Here is an 18,540-nt window from a genome sequence, read left to right as displayed (position 1 = left end):
TATGAGCTCATTATGGGGAGGGGCTGTATATTCTTTTATCTTTCAACACAGGTAGTATATCACTGTGTTGTGAATACTGTAGGAGGACATTAGTGAATGCTTTCTAGGTCCCACAAATGAATAATCACTTAACTTTTAAGTGGTTAAGTACATTCTTTCAGTTTTAAATGATGGAATTTAGAAAGTCCTATGTGATTAGTTCTACACAAGCAGATATCTAAAGACATCTCACATACTTAATTCACACTTCTATTGTCAGCTTCATCTCAGGATGCTGCAAGCACCAGCTTATGTGCCCCTGCCAGCCTGGGGAGTCTTGTGGGCAAAGATTATCTGTTCCTAATCCCTGTATTCTCCCAGTTCAAGCCACACAGGAATACTCAGTATTTTGCAGAAGAAAATATGAAGTGCTCAGGGACATCAATTTGTATAGGAGTATTATAAGTCAGAAAAATCTACACAGGGAAGGTAATGCTTTTGAACAGATGCCAATAGACCATGATATACAGGAAACTAACATCTGAAAGAAAAAGTTCCCTCAAAGAATGAACATTCCTGTTTGTCCAAGTTCCATTTTGCTAAACCCCTGGAGAATATGGGGTGGGGGTACTTTATGGAAAGTTATGATGATGACATCACCTCAAACTTGCCTCATCAGCAAAATAAAATAAAACCAATCAAAAGGTACCAAACCAAATGACTTGTCACATAATCATTGTTATCTTTTATAATCAGAAATGAATTAGCCAAAATTCCTTGTACTTCACAAATTCCGAAAAGTACAAATGGAGAGGTAATTGTGGTAAATGTGTGTGCATGCGTGTGTGCGTGTGTGTACGTGTGCTCTGTTTATTTATTTAGAGACAGAGTCTCATTATCTAGTCCTGGCTGACCTAAGCACACCATGTAGGCTAGGCTGAAGTCAAACTTGCAGAGATCTGCCTGTCTCTGTCTTTAAAGTGCTGGATGACAGATATAAGCCACCATGCCCATCTTATAGTTTAATTGTAAAATAAACATGTGTTCTGTAATGGCCATTACTTGCTACCTGACATTCTAAATGCCAGAACTATTGTTCAGGATATTCCCTCAAAGTACTGCTCAAATTCCAAACTACATAGGCAAATATTCTCAAGCTCTGGCACCTGTCACTTTCCAAAAAGAATACATACTTCTAACAGGGCCTCATTACAAAAGCCTTTCTCTCGGGCAACAGAGACTTCACAGTGAGGGTACCAGGTTGAAATGAGTAATTCCCCAGTGAGTGTGAGGCACAGGATGGTGTCCAGCTAGGGCAAGTGTGGAGAAGCCAGTGACATCAAGAATGAAGCTCTCTGCTTTGCCACCCCAGCCCACTACTGATGGGATTACAGCCGAGGCACTGGCAAGGCTGCACTGTGCAGGTAGTCAATGCCCTACACCACAACACAATGAGAAAAAGTCTACCAAAAGCCACCACAAACACTAGAAGACTCAGAACAAAGCCATGAGTGGAGGCACTTTTCTTCTGAGCCTTATTAAATAGGCTGCGTTTTCTTCTGGTTTAGGGTAAAGTTGTGAAAAGGGAAAACCCATGGAAATGAATGTATGTATATATGTGCTATGGGACAGTGGTCTTCTACCCTGTAAAGATTTGTCACTTGTATTGCTTTGATAAAATGCTGATTGGCCAGTAGCCAGGCAAGAAGTATAGGAGGGGAGACCAGGCAGAAGTATAGGCAGGGCAATCAGAACAGGAGAATTCTGGGAAGAGGAAAGGCTGAGTCTGCAGTTATCACACAGATGCAGAGGAAGCAAGATGAGAATGCCTTGCTGATAAAAGGTACCAAGCCACATGGCTAATACAGACAAGAATTATAGGTTAATGTAAGTTATAAGAGTTAATAAGAAGCCAGGGGTAATAGGCCAATCAGTTTATAATTAATGTAGGCCTCTGTGTGTTTCTTTGGGACTAAATGGCTGTGGGACCTAGCGGGACAGAAACCTCTGGCAACATATATGTATGTATGTATATATGTATGTGTTTATTTATTTTCTCCTCCCACTCCTCTCTTTACCTTCCCTTTCCGTTCATTCCTCTCTCCCCTTCTCCTCCCTTTCTCTTTCTTTCGCTTCCTTCCTCCCTTCCTTCCTGTCTCTTTCCTTACCTCCTCCCCCTTCCCCCTTTTCCTTTCTATCTCTTCCCTTTATCTCCTTCCTTTCCTATCCATCTCTCCCCCCTTTCCTGTTATTTTCATTTTTTGAAATGTCTTTATTTAGATGTGAAGTTTTTCACTTGAAAAATCTGCTTCCATTTGAACCGATAAGTAACTATCTAAATTTACTAACCATTGGTGTATTGGTATCTTTCTTTTAGATATAGAGTATTCAGTGCACAACATGACAAGATGTCAGGGAATTATGCACAGAGTCTTCTAATAATGTGTAAGAATTTTAGGTGATTAAAGGAGACCCTTATCTAGGAAAACTTAGAAACTTTCTAGAGTTTTAAAATGGCTTACATTATGGTTAAAGAAATTACAGCATTCATTTGAGCAGAGAAAGATAAGTTTAACTTCAATATTCATGGTTTAGTAATTCACAACAATTTTAAATTAGGGTTAGTTTAAAAGCAAGTGTTTTCTTTATTATGTTTGTTCTTAGATTGCGAACAAACCATCAGCACAGTAAATAGCATCATATTAGCTGAGGTAGAGCAATTCAGTCCAGCGAGGCTGTCTTTTCACTTACTTGTTGCTTGATTCTGGGATTCCATCGAATGTAGTAATTCACCCATAGTTCCAAGTGACGCATACTGGCAACTGGATATAAAACCCGATTGATTTCTTTTGAATAGAAGGGGTTTTTGAATTTGTCTTTATTGCTGTTAATTAGCGACCATACAGAAACTGTTCTTTCTGTAACTTTCTACAGAGAGAGAAAACAGAAAGGTAAATACACTCGCAAACCATTCTGCAGCCTGCGGCAACCAAGGACACTTTTACATTATCCTCCAGAATTGCTAAAAAAAACCAAAAAACAACAAAAACAACAACAACAACAACAACAAAACAACAAAAAAACCCCACAAAACAAAAAACCAGCTGAGTACTTGCATCCACTACTGATATTTGCATAGATAACTGCTTAGCTGAGAGCCAGTGTTTAGCTCTCTTTTTCTTTTTTTCAAGACAGGGTTTCTCTGTATATAACAGCCCTAGCTGTCCTGCAACTAGCTCTTGTAGACCAGGCAGGCCTTGAACTCACTGGGATCCGCCTCCTTCTGCTTCATGAGTGCTGGGATTAAAGGCTTGCATCACCACCACCTGGCTACATCTTTTTTTATTCATCTGCCCATGTGCATTTAAGGTGATTTCAGATTCTGACTCTTGGCTTTTGTGAGTAGTGTTTTTGTAATAGGAATGAATGCACTTATCTCTTCTACATACCAACTTGATTTATTTGTTCCTTTTTTGTGCTACTTGGGTTTGAATACAAGACCACTAAAGGTCTATAACCAGACTATTTTAATAATATTCTACTTTTATTTAAGAAAAAGTATTTAGTGTAATGTGTGAGGCAGACACATGGATGCCATACCCCGAGTACAGAGGACAGACAACAACTCTGTGGCGCTGATTCTTTCCTTCAAACTTTACATTGGTTTTAGGGATCTGTGCTGGATAGTTTTATCCCAGCTTGACACAAATTAGGGTCATCAGAGAGGCGGGAACCCCATTTGAAAAAGAGAAAGCACTTCTATGTAGACAAGCCTGTAGGGCATTTTCTTAAATTTTGATTGATGTGGGAGGCCCAGGCCACAGTGGATGGTGCCATCCTTGGGCTGATGGTCCTGGGTTCTATAAGAAAGCAGGGTGAGCAAGCTGTTGAAGGAGGCTGCTTGTTCGTCCTGGCTGCCCAGAACTGAAATAATCACACAGAAACTGTATTATTTAAATCACTGCTTGGCCCATTAGCTCTAGCTTCTTATTGGCTAACTCTTACATCTCAATTTAACCCATTTCTAGTAATCTGTGTAAGCCAGGTAGTGGTGGCACACACCTTTAATCCCAGGCCGATCTCTGTGAGTTCGAGGACAACCTGGTCTACAAGAGCTAGTTCCCAGTCAGGCTCCAAAGCTACAGAGAAACCCTGTCTCGAAAAACCAAAAAAGAAAAGAGAAAGAAAGAAGTGTAGATTTAGCATACAACCAAAAAATTTCACTTCTAGGTTGTATTTTTAAAAGAACTGGAGGTGGGGGAACTAGGCGTGGTAGCTCGAGCCCATAATCCCTGCAGTTGAGAGGTCAACATAGGAGGACCAGAAGTTTCCGGCCAGTTGAGTTATATACTAAATTCCAAAGTAGGCTGGCCTACATATTAAGACCCTGTCGCCACACAAAATAAAAATGCAACCACATCAGTGTATAGCCTAAAATTAAATTCAGGATATGGGTATAAGGCATATATAAAATATAATTGAATTTTATGTTTTGCCTGGATTCTATCTTTAAGATGTATCATTATGCATATGCAGATATTCCAAAATCAGAACAAAAATCATAAAGCTAAAGCATTTCTGGTCCCAAGAATTTGGGTTTTTTTTGTTTGTTTGTTTTTGTTGTTTGATTGCTTGCTTGCTTGTTTGTTTTTGGTTTTTCAAGGCAGGATTTCTCTGTGTAGCTTTGGAGCCTGTCCTGGAATAAGCCTGTAGGGCATTTTCTTAAATATTGATTGATGAGGGAGGGCCCAACCCATTGTGGGTGGTGCCATCCTTGGGCTGGTGGTTCTGGGTTCTATAAAAAAAACAGGCTGAGCAAGCCATGGAGAGCAAGCCCTGAAGTAAGTATGGAGTAAGTAAGCAGCACCCCTCCATGACTTCTGCATCAGTTCCTGCCTCCAGGTTCTTGTCCTGTTTGTCTTCCTGTCCTGGCTTCCCTCAGTGATGGACTATGTAAAGTATAAGCCGGGTAAACACGCTCCACCAAAACACATGCAGACACACACACAGACACACACAAGTTGCTTTGGTCATGCTATTTCATCATTTGGTCATGCAGTAGAAACTCTGACTAAGACAAGATTGAACTCAGGTCATCAGGATTTCAAGGTAAGCACTTTTACTCACCCACTAGGTCATCTCTCTACCCCCTATATAAGAAAAATGAGACAAGGTCTCACCAAGTCACCAGACCAGCCTTGATCTTGTTTTGTAGCCCAGATAGTCTTTTAATTTATGATCCTCCTACCTCAGTCTCCATAGTAGCTAGGATCACAGGCCTGATACACCAGGCCTGGCTTTGATTTCTTTTGGATATACAAACAGTAGTAGCAGGCTTTCTGGATCACAGAGTGGTTCTGTTTTTAATTTCCTGAAGAATCTTCATACTGTCTTCCATGAAGCTTGAGCCAACTTGTGTTTTGAATTGATTTATCTGGTACTTGTCTTCTTATCTCCCAAGTGCATGCCTTTATTGCTACTGCATAGCTATACAGTTGCAGGTGTTAACTACTGGCACAGTCACAATGTCTTCCTTTCCCCTATTCCTGCCCCACAGACAGACTAATTTTTTTTCTGTCACACACCCCCAATCCATAGCACTGCTCTGATTAGCTCAGCATTTAGCAGTTGGATTCTGATGACTAAGCACCTGCTGTTTGCAGCTGCGCTCTCAGCCTCTGTCCTGTGATTGCTTTCCTTTTCCTGCAGGCATTGATTTTCTCTTGCTTTCACAACTTTCTGTTTACTAACTCAACTCCAAGCTCTTCTTAGTGTGTCACATACCCCTGAAGAATCTTAAACACATCAGATGACCACAATGTCTCTGGCACAGGACCTACAATCTACACCAGTTGTTCCTTTACCTTGCTGGAACTGTCACTCTTGGAATTCTGTGCAGCCTTACTTTCTTTTCCTGGGGTGCATTATTTTGGTCATTTCCACAGGAAGGTGCATTTGGGGAAGTGGGTCATTTTTTAAACGTGAGTTTGTGTGTGCAGGTGCAAATGCACACGTATATTTGCATGCAGGTCAGCCGCTAATCTAGGTGTCATCCTAAGAAATGCTCTCCATCTCTTTAAAGATGAGGCCTCTCATTGCTCTAGAGCTTACCAGTGGACTAGAATGGCCAGTTAGATCTCAGCATCCTCCAGTCTCCACATGAACAGTGCTGGATTATTTGTATACCCCATTTGCTTAGGGCTTTATGTGGGTTTTGGGGACTGAACTAAGGCCCTCATGCTTGCAAGGTAAGCTTTACTGATGGAGCTAACTTCCCAGCCCACAAAGTAGCTAATTCTTGTAGCTGTGTATGCCTGTGAGGAGCTTTGTTCTCCTTTCATAGATAGGTGGCAGTCTGATAGCTGCAGAAAGCTGGCTTGAAGCACTTTCCTTAAAAGTCATCTATGCAGTATTGTCACAGAAGAATCCCAAGTTGTCTTGATTTCTGTTTCTTTGAAAATACATTATGAGTATCTACCTCATATTTCAAATTTTTGGGCCAGGTGGTGGTTGTGGCACACATATTTTGTTCCAGCACTTGGGGGTAGAGGCAGTGGATCTCTGTGAGTTTGAGGCCAGCCTGGTCTACAAAGCAAGTTCCAGGATAGGCTCCAAAGCTACACAGAGAAACCCTGCCTTGAAAAACCAAAAACAAACAAGCAAGCAAGCAATCAAACGACAAAACAAAACAAAAAAAACCCCAAATTCTTGGGACCAGAAACGCTTTAGCTTTATGATTTTTGTTCTGATTTTGGAATATCTGCATATGCATAATGATACATCTTAAAGATAGAATCCAGGCAAAACATAAAATTCAATTATATTTTATATATGCCTTATACCCATATCCTGAATTTAATTTTAGGCTATACACTGATGTGGTTGCATTTTTATTTTGTGTGGCGACAGGGTCTTAATATGTAGGCCAGCCTACTTTGGAATTTAGTATATAACTCAACTGGCCGGAAACTTCTGGTCCTCCTATGTTGACCTCTCAACTGCAGGGATTATGGGCTCGAGCTACCACGCCTAGTTCCCCCACCTCCAGTTCTTTTAAAAATACAACCTAGAAGTGAAATTTTTTGGTTGTATGCTAAATCTACACTTCTTTCTTTCTCTTTTCTTTTTTGGTTTTTCGAGACAGGGTTTCTCTGTAGCTTTGGAGCCTGACTGGGAACTAGCTCTTGTAGACCAGGTAGTCCTCGAACTCACAGAGATCGGCCTGGGATTAAAGGTGTGTGCCACCACTACCTGGCTTACACAGATTACTAGAAATGGGTTAAATTGAGATGTAAGAGTTAGCCAATAAGAAGCTAGAGCTAATGGGCCAAGCAGTGATTTAAATAATACAGTTTCTGTGTGATTATTTCAGTTCTGGGCAGCCAGGACGAACAAGCAGCCTCCTTCAACAGCTTGCTCACCCTGCTTTCTTATAGAACCCAGGACCATCAGCCCAAGGATGGCACCATCCACTGTGGCCTGGGCCTCCCACATCAATCAAAATTTAAGAAAATGCCCTACAGGCTTGTCTACATAGAAGTGCTTTCTCTTTTTCAAATGGGGTTCCCGCCTCTCTGATGACCCTAATTTGTGTCAAGCTGGGATAAAACTATCCAGCACAGATCCCTAAAACCAATGTAAAGTTTGAAGGAAAGAATCAGCGCCACAGAGTTGTTGTCTGTCCTCTGTACTCGGGGTATGGCATCCATGTGTCTGCCTCACACATTACACTAAATACTTTTTCTTAAATAAAAGTAGAATATTATTAAAATAGTCTGGTTATAGACCTTTAGTGGTCTTGTATTCAAACCCAAGTAGCACAAAAAAGGAACAAATAAATCAAGTTGGTATGTAGAAGAGATAAGTGCATTCATTCCTATTACAAAAACACTACTCACAAAAGCCAAGAGTCAGAATCTGAAATCACCTTAAATGCACATGGGCAGATGAATAAAAAAAGATGTAGCCAGGTGGTGGTGATGCAAGCCTTTAATCCCAGCACTCATGAAGCAGAGGGAGGCGGATCCCAGTGAGTTCAAGGCCTGCCTGGTCTACAAGAGCTAGTTCCAGGATTAAAGTGTGTGCCACCACCACCTGGCTTACATTTCTTTTTTAAAGATGCACTGTTTTCCATTCCATTACTAGTTTATGAGACTTCTTTATCTCCCAGAGAGACACAAAATAAGTACCTGGTTCTAGAACACTTGGAGCGAGTCACGATCGTTACTTTCTCCTCAGAGGGAACCTCTGCCAGGGTCTTTAACCTCCACAGAGGGATGGAGGAGAGAGGGGGGTAGCTTATTCCAACCAGGTTTTCTTCATGTTACTCTCTTCTCACTTTGTTCCAGATAATATGCTGGCAGGGTTCAGCCCTGAGCCCAGCTAGGTCTTCTCAATGCAGAGTGAGCTGGTGCTTGGCTTCTCTGCTGCCGCTTTCAGATTTGGCTTTCTTAAGCTACACTATTTGTTACATATCTATTGGCTTTTCTCCTTCTAATTTTTTTCTGTAATTTTCTTTTTCCTATTTTTATAGGTTCATGCCCTCCCACTTTTTAATTGGACTTAAGATCCACTCCACGAGTTGTAACCCCTAACTGTAATTTTTAATGAGGTCAAGAACCTAAGCATACATAGGTCATGGGCCCAGGAAAAAACCTACTACTCTTAGTCTCCTAAATAAATATAACAACAAAATGATGTCTAATGACACATCGCTAAATCTAAAGATCAGTGAGTACTCAGCTCATACCAGAGAAGTTGCTTCTTGCTGTAAGATGGTAATTATCACAGAGACTCATAACTGGACAAAGTATATAAAGTGAGAGATTTTGGAGTATTCGGCCCCAAATCGAATGTTTTTTTATCAAATCCCCCCACTCCAAGCTCAGGAATCTATGCAGAAGAGGACGTGGAATGACTATAAGGAGCAGTGTTGGTGAATGACTTCTGTGAAACAGCAAGTTCCAGATACATATGAACTCCAAGAGATGGTGACGTCATGGACAACTGCACAACAGCAAGTCAGACAAAATCCCAGAAAGAAGAAGTGCACACAAATTCCTACCCCTCACCAAGTATCTGTTTAAAAATGATAGCTGTTGGGAAAGGGAAACATCAGTTTTCATCAATGGACTGTGACCCAGGGTCCCATGTTTTTAGTGGCCATTTTTTCCTCTCTCCCTCCCCCCTTCCCTTCCTCCTTCATTTTTAAGAGAGAAAGACTATCAAGTGAGATGGTAAGGGAGGGTGTAAGAACTGGAAGGATCTGGAGGACTGGAAAGAATAGTATCAAAATATGTTACCTGAAATTCTCAAACAATAACTTTTAAAATTCCCTTTACATTACTTTCACTGCAGCCACACAGGGAAAACTTGTATACTTTAAAATCACTCCTACTCCTCAGGACAACACCAGTCTTTCATATTCTTCCTAGAGTCACTTTGGAAAGCCTTCACAAAAACCATTAGTGTTTTGCTCACCTGTTTTTCTCGAGCCGATTCACAGTTAAATAAGAAAGTACCAAATCGACAGCTATACAGATGATCCAAGATTGTAATCAAAAAGCGTTCATTGAACTCAAAAGCTGTGGGAAACTAGATAAGAACAAACAAGCAGAATGTGAAAAATAGTCTGTTCTCTCAAGGAAGAAAAAATGCATGGTTTCTACCAAACCAGAGTATCAAAGGAAGAATTTATGGTGTAATACTGTTCACTTTGAATTAAAAGAAACACACAAATACATATATACACTATGGCAAGAGAAGAAGCACAGATGGGTAGGAAGAGTGACTAAATGCTGCCACACTGAAGAACTCTAGGAAGGCCAGCAGAGACTGCCATTTGCACACATAGCAGAGGATTTTTCTTTTTTTTTCTCTTGCACTTCATATAAGACTAACACACTTTAATATGTATCAATTCAAGGAAGAAAAAGGAAAAAGTGGCCAAAAGTGCAGTGTAAAGTATTACAGGTTAGCAGGCACAGAAATACCAGGGCACTGTCAGTCCTGCTGACCTTCCATTAGAATAGGTAATCCAGTGAAATTTTAATTTTATAAATCTTATGTGGAGTATTATAAACATACACAGTGGTAGTAATTAAAAAATGTATTCCTATGTCCCCATTGCTGAGATTCAATCACGATTTGTTCATAGCCAGGCCTGTTTCATCTTTATTTCTGCCCTGAATTATTTTGTAGGCAAACTTCAGATGTGATAATACACTATTTAAACATTGAGAGTATATTCATTCCACATATTCTTACTTGTTTTGACATCTGCCACACACAGTCAATAAACTGGAGGAAAATAGGAGATCGGTCAGCATCAGCATGATTTTTATCACCATGACCTATTCTCTGAAATGAATTGATGAAGATGATTTAATTCACAGGTACAAAACAGAGAAGGTATATAACTTACAAAATGCCACAATGCAACTCAGCAACCTGACTTCTAAATGCCAAGCTCGTCAGACAGTAAACTCTGTATGTTGCCATGGAAATACGGAGAAACAACAGATGATTTCATAATAATGGCAATTTTAAACATTACATTTACTTGTGTGTTTGGTGTTTATATGTGCACAACTCCCACATGTGCATGGAAATCAGGGATCAACTTTCAAGGGTTCACTCTGTCCTAGAAAGTGAGTCCCCAGGACTGAACTCATGCCATTAGGCCTGATGGGAAGCACCTGAGCCATTTCACCATCTGAATAATGACAATTCAGTGAGGGGCTAGAGGAGGAATTTAGTCAATAAAGAGCTAGTTGTGCAAGCACAAGGACCTGAGTTTTATCTCCATTACTCATGGCAAAATCAACCGACTGACCAACCAACCAACCAACCAACCAACCAACCAACCAAAACAATTGGTATGGCAACACCAGAGCTGAACAGTAGAGACAGGAGGATCCTTGGGGCTCACTGGTCAGTCAACCTAGCTCAAGCAAAAAGTTCTATGTTCCTGAGAGAGACTCTATTTAATAAAAAAGAAGGATAACTCCTGAGGAATGACACCCGAGGCTGACCTCTGGCCTCCATAAGTATGTGTACATGTATGTATATACACCCACACAGTCATGTGCATTTACACACATACTAGCATACTCAAATACACATAAAACAATGAAAACTAGCACAGCACCATCAGCCTATATAACTGTTACAATCATTTCATAAGATTGGAATGTTGTACAGGTCCCGGACAGCTGCAGGTAGAGGTGACTGGATGTTCTAGAAGCCTGGACGATCCAAGGTTGGAAATCATGCCCAAAATACAGTTGTTATTATTATTATTATTATTATTATTATTATTATTATTATTATTATTAAAATGCCTTCCTCTGCTACAACCAGAACAAAACCATCAACTTGAAAATGTTACTCAACCCATTTGTGAGCTTTGGAAGAAGGATAGAACAGATCAAACAGCATTTCTATTAGGATTATGTATGCACCATCTGCAAATTAGCATGGAGCTGGGTCAAGGCGAGATGGTTCAGCAGTTAGGAGCACTGGCTGCTCTTGCAGACCACTCAGGCTCACTTCCTAGCACCCAGCGGGGCTAACAACCAGTTTAACCCCAGTACTAGGGAATCTGCTGCCCTCTTCTGGCTTCCAAGAACACTGCATGCATGTGGTACACAAAACAATCATGCAGACCAAACACCTCCCCGACAGAAAAATAAATAAATCTTCTAAAAAGATGCTCATTCAAAGGGTACCTGGAAACGAGACCTAAGAATATGAATTGCAATGGGTTTCCTTGATTAAAAAATGTGCATCAGAGAATAAAAAAAAGCCTCAAGTAAAAAGCTGCCATTCTGTAAAGCACACTTGTTCTGGACAGTTGTAATATTAGTCCAGAGACAATTGTCATCCTAGCTTCCTTATTTTATGAAATTTTAATTTAAACATTTCTTTAGTTTTTCTTTTCTGAGACAATTCTTGCTTTATATCCTACACCTGCCTGGAACACACTGGGTAACCTAGGCTTGAAACTCACAGGGTAAACTTGGCTGAAACATATTGGAATTCACTGGGTAACTTTGCCTGGAATTCATTGGATAACTTAGCCTAGGCTGAGACTCACTGGGTAGTCTAGGCCTAGATATCACCAGGTAGTATTGGCTGAAACTCACTGGGCAGCCTAGACCTGGAACACACTGGGTAGCCCTGGCTAGAACTCACTGGGTAGCCTTGGCTGGAACTCACTATGTAGCCTAGGTCTAGAACTCAGTGGGGAGCATTGGCTGTAGCTCACTGGGTAGCACTGACTGGAACTCACTGGGGAGACCTGGAGAGATCTCACTGGGCAGCCAAGGCATGGAACACACTGGATAGCCTTGCCGGGAAATCACTGGGTACCCTCCGCTGGAACACAATGGGTAGCCTGGACAAGGATTTTCACTGAGAAGCATCAGTTGGAACTCACTTGATAACATAGGCCTGGAACTCACTGGATAGCCATGGCTAGAACTCATTAGGTAGCCCAGACCTGGAACTCACTTAGTAGTCTAGGCATGGAATTCACTGGGTAACCTTGGCTAGAAATAACTGAGCAGCCTAGGCCTGGAACTCAATGAGTAGCCATGGCTGAAATTCGCTGGGTAGCTGAGGCCTAGAAATCACTTAGTAGCCTATACCTAGAACTTACTGAGTAGCCTAGGCAGGAACTCGGGGGGAAGCCTAGGCATGGAAGTAACTCGGTATTCTCGCCTGGCACTTACTGGGTAGCTTTGGCAGGCACTTAGAACAACCTTCCCATCCGTCTCAGACTCCCAAGTTTCAATTTATACATTTCTTTGCAGACTTCATTACATTACTTTTGTTCTAACTAGAAATAGCAAAGATGGATCAACCCTAAAACGTCTTCCATTAGCCCAAGGTGTCATAGCTTTCAAACTGTCAAGTGGTTTTCCAATTTTATTCCTCAGACTTTTTTTCGAGACAAGGCATATGTAACCCTGGCTCTCTTGGAACTTGCTATATAGACCTGGATGGCCTTGAACTCATTGAGATCTTCCAACCTCCTCAATGCTACGATTAAAGGTAAATGCCACGTTGCTTGGCCACTCCTCAGACTTTCATGTCAGACCTTCCTTAAGAAACAGTACAAAAACAGTTCTTAAAATCCCAGCTGATTTAAAAGGACAGCTTTAGTGTTTACTTACAGATGCAAATTTATGTCCAAAACTTATCCACTCTTTCTGTACCAATATTTCAAAGCCTTCAATAGTCCTGTAGAAACTGTCCAGCATCAGCATGGCCAGGGATGTTAACTGAGCAGTCCTGTCCCATCCGTCACTGCAGTGCACAAGCACTGAGCTCTTTCCTGAAGAAACTTTGTCTGCAACTTGAATGGCTCCTGTCAGAACAAGCTGCAGAGAAAAATATGCAAGTCAGTAGCAGAGAGCAGCAGGGAGCACTGGTACTGGTCCAATGTCAAAGCACCATCCATCTTCACTCTAGCCCAAGTCCTGATTTCAAAGGTCAGTGAGCATCACAAACCAGAACATCAGGAACTACAGGATCCTGGGGAGCTCTCTGTGCTGTGTGTAGAGATCACATTCGGATGCTCTGAGATTCTTTTCAGTGCTCCAGTCCTTCGCATGAACAAGTGATATCCTATAGTATGAATAGCTAATTGTCCATTCTTCAGCTGCAAGGAATCTGGTAGTTTCCAGCGTCTGTATACTACAAACCATGCTATTGTAGACATTTGCATTCTCAGTTCTTGATTGGACATGGACATACCATTTTCTTTCTTCTTACGTAAACATATACAAGTGAAATCACAGGGCCATATGGCACATGTATGCTCAAGGTAAAAAATATGCTTATTTAAAGAAACAAATTTTAAGGAAAATAGCTAGATGACCCCACATTCCTTCCAGTATTGTTTGAGGCTTGTATCTTCCCAAGTGCTTAACTCTGAGCTGATTTTAAAAACATATTATCCTGTGCATATTTCTATATGACTCACTCATGTAGTGTGGTCATAGGACAACTGTGTAGAGTCTGTTATCTCCTTCTACCTGTACATGTATTCTGGGGACTGAACTCTGGTCGCCAGGCGTGAATGGCATGCATTTTAGCTGCTGAGCCATCTTGTTGACCCCTGAGCTGATTTTCTAATGTTTATACCATGGAGCACCTCAAATTCTAACACCATGCTTAGAATGTACTATGGTCACTTTAACTAATTCAAAGACAGTGAAAAAATTCACTGAAATGTATTTAAGGACAAGCTCGCTCACGTGAACCATCTGACAAACAGAAAATATAAAAGCTTAGTATTTTTACATGAACTCATGAGAGAAAAGTGAACAAGAAAAAAGTTAGGGGACCAAGGGATGGCAGACCCTCAAAAGCACCAGTGTAGAAGTGAGTGTCCCTGAAATGACTCCCTGTAATCCTGTTTGCAGTTTTAACTTGATGTACTTCTGCAGAAAGCGCTGCTGAGAAGCAGGGCTAACATTTTAGATTACTGGAGCACAACTTAATGAAGTGGGGGTTCCAGCACACTGTAGAGAGCAGCTCTCCCCCAAGATGTGCTTCTCACTTACAATAAAAAGGCAATTATTTTAGAAAATATTAGATGTTTTCTAATTATGAAATCCCCAAATCACTCTGACTTGGAGTAACTGCAATTATCTAATAAAACAAAATCTGGTTTTCAAAATGAAATCACTGAGAACAAATAATTGGGCACTTTTGTGTGAGAGAGAAAACTGCAGGGTCTGGCCAGTAGTTCTGGCTGTCAACAAGGGATGGTACCAAGGAATTTATTAAGTGGTCATGAGAAGCTGAGAAGATACAAGAATAGATTTTCCTCAGCCCTCAGAAAGGAAATACAGCCCAAGTGTCGTACCTAATCTGCAAGACTAAGTTCAGTAGCACCTGCTCTACTGCCCTAACCTGCTAGGTTGTATCTGCTGTGTGAGAAAGTCTGGGGTGGATGCTCTTACATGTGCCCACATGGGCTCCTCAGGCTTCTCACTGCTACTCTTGTCATGTGAAAGAACAGCAATAATTTCTGTCACTAGTTTTGAATCCCCCTCATTAGGGACAAAATGATAGTCTGATGGTGATCTTTCGTATTTTCTACATTCCATATCGTCCTAACTTCTATACATCATCTTTCCCACACAGCCTTGCTTCATGACTTCCTCAGGCATGCAAGACAATGAACCATTTGGACTTTTATTTTTTGGTTTTTCGAGACAGGGTTTCCCTGTAGTTTCTAGAGCCTGTCCTGGAACTAGCTCTTGTAGACCAGGCTGGTCTCGAACTCAGAGATCTGCCTGTCTCTACCTCCCGAGTGCTGGGATTAAAGGTGTGCGCCACCACTGCCCGGCTCCATTTGGACTTTTAACCAGCCTTTCTTTCTTCTTTCTGCTGTAGGATAGGAGCTTTTCCCCACCTTCTTAAGGTCTCTAATACATGTCTGCATGCATCCATTCGTTTTCTCTCCCTCTTGCCCTTCCTCCCTCTTTCTCCTTCCTCCTGCCTTTCCCCATTTCTCTAAAAAATATTTTAATGACAGAAAATATTTTTACTTTGCTGAAAAAATGAAGAAAGCAAAAGTTGGGAGACATCCTTCTATATTCTGCTGAATTCTTTAATTGGGCTTTGGAGCATTTCCTAATGTTATTAGCAACCACCATACATGATTTACTTCATGACTGCACAACATTTCATTATATAGATATAACTTCTACAGTCAGATTATTTTCAACGGCTTTCCACTAATATAAAAATTACAATATACTAAACTTTCAGAATTGTATTTTTTTCTTAATAAAACATCCAAGTTTTCTGAAAGCAGGTTGAAGCATCCCATGACTTGAAAGCCTTTCTTATAATCACACAACTCTCCACTCCTTTCTCTTTTATCTAGCTTTTTTTTTTTGGCTGACATGCATGCGTGTGTGCCTTGTGTGTGTGCCTCGTGTGTGTGTGTGTGTTCGTGTGTTCGTGTTCAGGTGTCTGTGTAGGTCAAAAGGTTGACATTAGGGGCCTCCCCCAATTCTTTTTTTATTCAATGAAGCAGGGACTTTCAATCTATCCCAGAGCTCATCAATATGGCTAGTCTGGCTAGCCAGCCTGTTCTGAAGAGTTCCTTTTTCACCTTTCAGAGAACTAGAGTTACAGGCAGGTAGGTTGCCACACCCACTCTGGCATTTACATGGGTTCTGAGGATCAAAATTTCAGTCCTCACACTTGTGTGCCAAGTACTCTAGTCACTGATATGTCTTTCCAGCCCTCACCTAGAGCTGCAAAAATAATTTATAACATTACTGTAATTTCCAACTCTCACCCCCATGACATTGCCAGTGACCCATAGATGTATACCCTCTTGTGCTTTTTCTAGACATTCTAACATTTTTGGAGCTCTTGATATCTCTCTTTGGAATGATTTCACTGAATCTCACTTTTCTTCTATGCCGATTCCAAACCTGACTGGGGCTCCATTCCAAGTCTTCTGATCTTCCCCTAATATGAAGCACCTCTCAGCATACTTGATAAAGGGCTCAGCCTAAGTTTAGCACTCAACCAATGACTCCCAAGCTCACATGCCACTTCCAAGTCTCTATATTGAGTTCCACTTTACATGAAAACCTGCTTGACAAATTGCACCAGAGGATGGCCTACCACTACCTCCAAAGCATGGTGTTTCTCTTAAGCCTAGTCAGGATTGCCCCTCAACTGAAAATGGAAGCATGATTTTTCTCAGGCAGGTGGGTATACCCTCCTTGTGGCAGTCTTCATTTCTGAAGCTCTTACATCTACTTAACCACAACACACCACAGGCTCTGCATAAGAAGCAACTTGTATCTTGTCTTTTAGTAGCCTTTGCATCCTTGCATTGACACTACTATTTTGAATCTTCTTTTTCTAACTTCACATTCTTTTCTCTTATATCAATTACATAATCAACCTCTAGAACAGTTTGCTGCATTACCAAACTGTTACCCAAACCCTGAGACTTCTTCCCAGTATTTGATAGTCAAGGCCCTGGCTGCCTGGCTTCTCCCAGATCCTTTGCTAGACCAATCTCACTTAAAACTATTTCTTAGTTTTAGAAACTTTACTATTTAAAAAAAAACCCTTGCACATAAATTAAAACATACCATTCTTGTCAACTTGGACTTACCTGCAGCAGTTTCTGAGTGCTCACCTCAGCTGTATTCTTTAAAATAGATTCCTCCATCACTCTGCTTTCTTGAAGGACTAGGGCAAGCCTGCTTTTTCAGCTGACTTTGCTATAAAGGCCTACTCTAAACTGAAAACACAGTATCTTAGAATACGGTGTTTTCTTTTATACTTAACTTCTTCGACCATCTAGCCACCTTCTTAAGGGCACTTTTTTTCTTTCACAAGTTCTACCATGATGATCTGCATTAAAAACTGTGCTATTTAAAAACATATTTTAAATTTCAGCAACACAGGAAAGCTGTGAAGGTACTGCAGAAGGTTCCAAGATACCTAACCCAGTTTCCCTTCTTAGCATCATTTCAAGGGATATTTTCCACAACTAAGAAACCTATATTGATACATTATTACTTACTAAGAAATTTATCTTTAAGTTTACTGCTTTAAAAGTCCATTCTTTATTCACATTTCCTTAGGATTTTTTAAAAAAATATTTATTTATGTGTATGGGTATTTTGCTTGCCTGCATATCTTTGTATAATGTATTTACCTACATATGCAGAGGCCAGAAGAGGACATCAGATTCCCCTGCAACTGGATTTACAGAGAGTTGTAAGCCATCATATAAATGATGGGAATCAAACTCAGGCCCTCTGGAAGGGCAGCCTATGCTTTTAATCACGTAACCATCTCTCCTGCCCCACATTTCCTTAGTTCTTAACCTAATGGCCCTGTTGTTTCTAGAGTCCCATTCAGGATACTACAATATAGTTAGAGACCACAATTAGTTGTTTTATAATTCATTTTATGAGGATGATATATTGAGAGAAATGAAAATTAGACAGAAAAAATAAAAAATAATTCTTGTCAAGTTGGAAAGCTTAATTTCACTAGAGAACAATATATCTTAATAATTCACCTGCTTAAAATATGCTTTTGGTTGGTGTGTTTATAAAACTACATGGTTTCCAAAAGTGATAGTCCACTAACATAGTTCCTAATACTTGTGATGTGGGAATGCACTCTGTATGCTATAAATATGCTTTATTACCATTGGTTAATTTAAAACTAATTTAAAAATGTAATGTATAATTAAAAATTGCAGATTAATAGGTAGTCATTTATAATAGTCAAACTTGTAATTATGATAGGTTTTCTAGATGTACAGAGATATATTTCAGATGGATAGACATTCTTCAAATATTTTAAAGATGTAAAGAATATGGCATTTAAAATGTTTTGAGAACTTAGGCTTTTCTTGACAATGAGACATGTCTACTTCTGGAAGCACCAATTACTTAAGAGGATGATGGGCACTGAAGGAACTCCTTATGGAGTTTGCTGTCATTGTGGCAAGATTAGCTATTTGGGCAAGAAAATGCTCTTGCCTGGACTATT

General features: G+C 40.5%; 1 protein-coding gene across 5 annotated transcripts in view; it reads right to left on the bottom strand.

Moving 5' to 3' along the window:
- Positions 1-18,540, bottom strand: part of Mtm1 (myotubularin 1) — a 118,102-nt gene that overhangs the window by 6,821 nt on the left and 92,741 nt on the right. For all 5 annotated transcript variants that reach the window (XM_038316810.2, XM_038316811.2, XM_038316812.2 and 2 more), the window contains 4 exons: positions 13,158-13,364; positions 10,246-10,338; positions 9,460-9,573; positions 2,731-2,907 (listed from right to left, as the gene is read on the bottom strand). In XM_038316810.2, the coding sequence (XP_038172738.1) occupies positions 2,731-2,907; positions 9,460-9,573; positions 10,246-10,338; positions 13,158-13,364 (591 nt within the window). The remainder of the gene's footprint in view (positions 1-2,730; positions 2,908-9,459; positions 9,574-10,245; positions 10,339-13,157; positions 13,365-18,540) is intronic.

This window comes from Arvicola amphibius, chromosome X (assembly GCF_903992535.2).
Source record: "Arvicola amphibius chromosome X, mArvAmp1.2, whole genome shotgun sequence".
In the NCBI taxonomy this organism is placed as follows: Eukaryota; Metazoa; Chordata; class Mammalia; order Rodentia; family Cricetidae; genus Arvicola; species Arvicola amphibius.
The sequence above is the reverse complement of the archived record's forward strand: the minus strand, read 5'-3'. Positions and strand labels throughout refer to the sequence as shown.